General features: G+C 34.8%; 1 protein-coding gene across 1 annotated transcript in view; it reads right to left on the bottom strand.

The window, feature by feature from the left end:
* nt5e (5'-nucleotidase, ecto (CD73)) overlaps window positions 1–7,064 on the bottom strand; it is a 36,918-nt gene continuing 29,854 nt past the window's right edge. The window contains exons 8-9 of the mRNA XM_030125959.1: window positions 5,494–5,694; window positions 1–662 (exon numbers count right to left, since the gene is read on the bottom strand). Coding sequence (XP_029981819.1) covers window positions 505–662; window positions 5,494–5,694 — 359 coding nt within the window. The 3' untranslated portion in view covers window positions 1–504. The remainder of the gene's footprint in view (window positions 663–5,493; window positions 5,695–7,064) is intronic.

Below are 7,064 nucleotides of genomic sequence, written 5' to 3'. Positions count from 1 at the left end.
ACTTAAGATCATATTGGGCTGTATGTGGCCCCTGAACTAAAATGTGTTTGACACCCCTGTCTTAGGTTTTAAGGCTGATTAATTTGAACTACATCCAAACATAAGTATAAAAAGGCAGAAAAAGAAGTTTCTAAGCTGAAGAATCATGTTGGGAGAGGTGAGATGCTTCTTCTTTTGATATAAATGGCTCATTCTGGTCGAGAAAATACAACAACCTACATGTTCAGACATTTATACAATAATAAAAATATAATTAAGAATGTCATATTCCATTTCTGTGATCATATGCTTCTAATTTTTAAAAACTGGACTTCTATATTGGTAAGAGGGATAAAGTTCCATCACCAAAATAACATGTGTTGTTCATTTCTTGTCATCAATTCCCCTTTTCGCCTTTTACACTGAATCTACCCTATAATCCAATTTTCCTCTGATTATCCTGAAGAGCATCAAGATAAGGACCGTTAGTGTAGTCCCAGAGGAGTCGCCGAACTCCAGTTTCCCTCAGAGCATCAGCAACAGACATAAACCCAGAAGTATCAAACCAACACTGGAGGATTTAAAGAACGCTGAGTTTGCGAACGTGATGCGACCTTCCACAGCAGGGTACACACGCTTCATGTCCGAGATGTATTTAGAAAAAACAGCAACGTCCATATCACCTGCAGGAGACAGGAAGAAAACAGTTTGGTTATGCATCTGTGTTGTAGCTCTTTAAAAGCACCTGTTTTCTGTTTTAAACACGTCGTGGTGGGAATATAAACTCACATCATGTTAACATAGCTCCACCATTCTACATATGTGGGTCAACTTACTGCAGAGTTTTGCACTAACAGTAACAGGTTGATTAGATACGGGCAGAGGTAGTAATATAGGGAGTTAATGTAGTCTGAATCAGAGGACATGAAAATATGAATGATGGTTTCCAGCTGCCAGGACGACAAGTGTAGGAGGATTTTTCAGATATGAGGCGACATGATGATGGTGAACTTTAAAATACAAATGAATAAAACAGGATGTAAATACCAGTGTAGAGAAATGTGTTGTAGAACTTTAGCCCATAAAGATCCAAACAGCTTCTGGAAACTAAATTCATCTGCTGATATAAAATGTTTAATACCTGTTGATCCACTAATCCTATCAATACATGTCAATAATTGGAGTAAAATACAGTTTGTCATCTTTTCATGGTCATCAGATATGACTCATTTGGACGTTCAGAGGCTCTGTAGTTACCATGGAAACACCGTCATCTTTTACAACATTGATTCACCAGTAAAACCCATGGAGTTGGATCAATGACAATGGATGGACACACTGTTTTTTTTTTTTTTTTTTTTACCATTATTGATATCATCACTGAAAACGTCAATTTTTCTTGAGTTTTTCTCTGTTTCTGATATAATAACCCTAAACCTTAATCTGAGCTTTTATGAACATCTACATGATCAGTGAATTAAATACAGGAAAATACCTGGTTTTTACTGAAAAAACACAAAAAACAGAGGATAATATTATAATTAATAGTGATAAATCACTTAAGAAAAGTTAAATATATAGAAAAAACTATTTTGGAACTGCTTCAGAAGTAGCTCTGGGTCTTTATGGGTTATAATACATATGAATATAATGTGTTGAAGAACTTCAATCCATAAAGATCCAAACAGCTTCTGGAAACTAAATTCATCTACTGATATAAAATGTTTAATACCCTTTGATCCACTAATCCTATCAATACATGTAAATAACTGGAGTAAAATACAGTTTGTCATCTTTATATGGTCATCAGATATGACTCATTTGGATGTTCAGAGGCGCTGTAGTTACCATGGAAACACCGTCATCTTCTACAACATTGATTCACCAGTAAAACCCATGGAGTTGGATCAATGACAGTGGATGGACACACTATTTTTTACCATCTGTTATTGATATTGTCACTGAAAACGTCACTTTTTCTTGAGTTTTTCTCTGTTTCTGATATAATAACCCTCAACCTTAATCTGAGCTTTTATGAACATCTACATGATCAATGAATTAAATATAGGAAAATACCAGATTTTTACTGAAAAACCACAAAATGCAGAGGATAATATTATAATAAATAGTGATAAATCACTTAAGAAAAGTTAAATATATAGAGAAAACTATTTTGGAACTGCTTCAAAAGTAGCTCTGGGTCTTTATGGGTTATAATACAAATGAATTAAACAGAATGTAAATACCAGTGTAGAGAAATGTGTTGTAGAACTTTAGCCCATAAAGATCCAAACAGCTTCTGGAAACTAAATTCATCTGCTGATATAAAATGTTTAATACCTGTTGATCCACTAATCCTATCAATACATGTCAATAATTGGAGTAAAATACAGTTTGTCATCTTTTCATGGTCATCAGATATGACTCATTTGGACGTTCAGAGGCTCTGTAGTTACCATGGAAACACCGTCATCTTTTACAACACTGATTCACCAGTAAAACCCATGGAGTTGGATCAATGACAATGGATGGACACACTGTTTTTTTTTTTTTTTTTTTTACCATTATTGATATCATCACTGAAAACGTCAATTTTTCTTGAGTTTTTCTCTGTTTCTGATATAATAACCCTAAACCTTAATCTGAGCTTTTATGAACATCTACATGATCAGTGAATTAAATACAGGAAAATACCTGGTTTTTACTGAAAAAACACAAAAAACAGAGGATAATATTATAATTAATAGTGATAAATCACTTAAGAAAAGTTAAATATATAGAAAAAACTATTTTGGAACTGCTTCAGAAGTAGCTCTGGGTCTTTATGGGTTATAATACATATGAATATAATGTGTTGAAGAACTTCAATCCATAAAGATCCAAACAGCTTCTGGAAACTAAATTCATCTACTGATATAAAATGTTTAATACCCTTTGATCCACTAATCCTATCAATACATGTAAATAACTGGAGTAAAATACAGTTTGTCATCTTTATATGGTCATCAGATATGACTCATTTGGATGTTCAGAGGCGCTGTAGTTACCATGGAAACACCGTCATCTTCTACAACATTGATTCACCAGTAAAACCCATGGAGTTGGATCAATGACAGTGGATGGACACACTATTTTTTACCATCTGTTATTGATATTGTCACTGAAAACGTCACTTTTTCTTGAGTTTTTCTCTGTTTCTGATATAATAACCCTCAACCTTAATCTGAGCTTTTATGAACATCTACATGATCAATGAATTAAATATAGGAAAATACCAGATTTTTACTGAAAAACCACAAAATGCAGAGGATAATATTATAATAAATAGTGATAAATCACTTAAGAAAAGTTAAATATATAGAGAAAACTATTTTGGAACTGCTTCAAAAGTAGCTCTGGGTCTTTATGGGTTATAATACAAATGAATTAAACAGAATGTAAATACCAGTGTAGAGAAATGTGTTGTAGAACTTTAACCCATAAAAACCCAAACAGCCTCTGGAAACTAAATTACTGGTATACAATGTTTAATACTTGTTGAGCCATTAAATCCTATCAATACATGTAAATTATTGGTATAAAATACAGTTTGTCATCTTTATATGGTCATCAGATATGACTCATTTGGACGTTCAGAGGCTCTGTAGTTACCATGGAAACACCGTCATCTTCTACAACATTGATTCACCAGTAAAACCCATGGAGTTGGATCAATGACAGTGAATGAATACACTTGGTTTCTATTCAGTTAATGATATATTTTGTTGAGAAAAGTCACTATTTCCACAATTTTCTTTCTTTCTTTTTTTTTTTTTATATAATAACCCTCAACTTTAATCTGAGTTTTTATGAACATTTACATGATCAGTAAAATTTCAGAAAATACCAGATTTTCACTGAAAAAACACAAAATACAGAAGATAATGTTACAATAAATTGTGATAAATAATTGACAAAAAGTTAAATATAGAGAAAAAATTCATTTAGAAACTGCCACAAAAGTAATACTAGGTGCTTATGGGTTAAGTTGAACACAAGAAAGAACAAAATCATTAAGATAAATCATAGGAAAACAAATAAAAAAACACAGATTTCAACAGAACACTCCCAACAGAAAAATGCCAGACAAAATGTATTCCAATGTAGCACATTGTGTCTGAAATGGAGTGTGAAAAAGATGAGCATATCTTGTCCCATCTCAATTTTATGTTGTTTGACTAAATCCATTTTTGAGTATAGTAAATAAAATTATGTCAATTTTCTGTTCTTAAAAAAAAAAAAAAAATCAATAAAATGAAACAAAGCAGCCCTATAAAACCTTAACCATCTGCATTATTAATTATATCTGTGAAAATTACATTTTTTTTAAATAAATCTTCTTAAATTGACTAATATTTTTACTGTTTGATATTTCATTCTATATCATTCAACAAAACCGCTCAGTGTGAAATGCACATCTTTTTAACCTCCTGAGGATCACAAAAGTAAAGGTTTTGCCTTTTTTACATTAAATAATTGCCTTAATTGCAAACATCATGCAACTTTTTTCAGCTACATTTTTTTAATGTGGGCAGTGGGCAGCATTTTTTTCTTTCTTTTTTGTAAGTAAAGTTGCAAAACTCTTGTCCCTGTCCATGGTCTTCCTAAAATATTCTATATTACTTTTGTAGTCACATGTTTTATCACACTCAGAAATGTATTTACATGCATAATGGAACAACTGAGGTGATATGTTTATTGAATTAGGTTTATGATCAAATATGATGCCTAGTTTTTTGCAATGACACATTCTATTGGAGGCAAAAGGAGCCAAAGTCAGAGACAGAATGACTGAAAGTCAATGCAACCTGTTAAATTCAGCACAGTCACTAAAAAGCACCAGCTATCAGCGACAAAAAGCCTCTTGATGATAGAACGTTCAATCCATTTCACTCATCATCCTGGTTTTTTAGAATTCCTGCACCAGACAGCTTCCTTGCATGCGCCGTGCTAATTAGAAAATGGTGTTTTTTCCGCTCAACATCAATTTAAAAAATGTGAGTTTAATTCGTGAAGCATACAGGATTATTCTGTAGATGGGTGGTAGGAGTTATTCTAATGCAAAAATGCCTGAATCTTTACTCCATATGTTCTCAAGATGTATGACTTTGAAACCGGGATTAAGAATTTCAGTGTTTACATTTGGCATTCCTCAGTTCCACTCATTAAAAGCCCATTCCACGGTCATTTTATCCCCTTCCAAATATCCAAGTCTATTCCAAAAATTTAAAAGCATACTACTAGGCTCCACCTTTGAATGAACTATTGAGTACATACAATTATGGACATGCACTCATCCCTCACCTGCAAATACTTTATCAGGAAGAAAAAAAAAAAAAAAAAAAATGAGGCGCTGGTTTAGTTATAGTCCAACAGGAAGGAAAATGCCAGCAAAGAATTATTTTATTAAGAAACAGTGGACATCTTTGATCAGCTGACATGTTATTATTATAATAAACCTCTTCTGCTGCTCACCTGTGTTATGCTTCAGCAGCTCTTCTTTGATCATTGTAAAGCCATCACCTCCGTCCACCATGTACGCAGGCATCACTATGGTGTACGTCTTCTCCGGGTCTAAGGGCTCGTACTTGGGGACGCGGCAGTGAGTGCAGAGCATGGACAAGGACACTACACGCTGGTTTACTGGGCGAGATAGGTCGTATTTCACGTGAATGCCTGAAAACATGGAAGAGAAAATTAAGGCATGTGCTGCGATGACATACAAGTCTCTTCATTACCAAATCATACCTTCACTGTATGAGTCTATCACACATAGACTACCGCACCACTGTTTGGTCGTTTGCAGCAGTGATGTAGCGGTCCCTGGAGAAGTGGGTATACTCTCAATTTTTGCCCTTTTTTTTTTAAGTAGTCCAGAAAAATGCCATTTTAGAAACAGCGACATATAAGAGTTACTTTATCCAAAAATCCATCAGTAGTGTTTGCTCATTATTATAAATTTATCATGAGTTGATCAGGAGCAGTTTGTAGGTTTTACTGATCACCCAAGCAACTGCATGAATGTAAATGTATGAGGCAAACATAGGATAATGTTAGCCTTTCATAACATTAGCCTTTCATAACGTTAACCTTTCATAATGTTAGCCTTTCATAACGTTAACCTTTCATAACATTAGCCTTTCATAACGTTAACCTTTCATAATGTTAGCCTTTCATAACGTTAACCTTTCATAATGTTAGCCTTTCATAATATTAGCCTTTCGTAACGTTAGCCTTTCATAACGTTAGCCTACACACAGTTTAACTAATGGCAACAACATCTCTTCTCTAAATGTGCAGTCATATGACCAGTAGTTTAAAACAGTGACTCATTCTGAAACCACCTTAAAACTTACCTCAGAATTATGTATTCCATAAAAGTAGTTTCTCTCGATATGTGTCACTGATTTGAAAGACATTTATTCTGCCTTTCTCGTTCGCATTTCCAATAATCGCACATCTTTCAACGAGACGTGCAGTGACCTGTCAATCAATTGGGGTGGTGTTGGCACCTGAGGTGTCCAATCAGGCTCCAGAGGTGGACAGTGCTAAGCAGAGCCTTGGCTCTGGTGCTAAGTTATCAATATTTTCCTCGGCATGACCCGCCCTACTCTGCCTCTGATTGGCTCATCAGTCCTCATGCCTAAAGTTAATTAATCTAATCAGTGAAGGTTAGCCAATTAGAAGCAGAGTAGGGCGGGTCATGGCTTCACCATCCTAGGGGAAAAAACATGGGCAGTTTGGCTCAGATACTACTGAATGGTGCACATCAGGGGGATTTAGAAGTGGGTATATGCAATGATCAGAGGTGGGTAATCCCAGCTCCATGGAGTAAAAGTCCTGCCATGTATTTGTTCCAACCACTGACTGAACCAGCCCATTTGGATGAGCACAACTCCCCGTCCAGGTAGATGAAGGGATAATTGGTGGAATCACCTGTGTTAAGTGAACAGGTAGAACCAATTCATGGCAGGACTTTTACTCTATGGAGCTGGGATTACCCACCTCTGGCAATGATGACTGAAAAATAAGTAGGTATACTCCAT

The sequence above is a fragment of the Sphaeramia orbicularis genome, chromosome 22 (genome assembly GCF_902148855.1).
Source record: "Sphaeramia orbicularis chromosome 22, fSphaOr1.1, whole genome shotgun sequence".
NCBI classification, from domain to species: domain Eukaryota; kingdom Metazoa; phylum Chordata; class Actinopteri; order Kurtiformes; family Apogonidae; genus Sphaeramia; species Sphaeramia orbicularis.
Note: the sequence above shows the minus strand (reverse complement) of the source record. Positions and strands in the feature narration are given on the sequence as shown.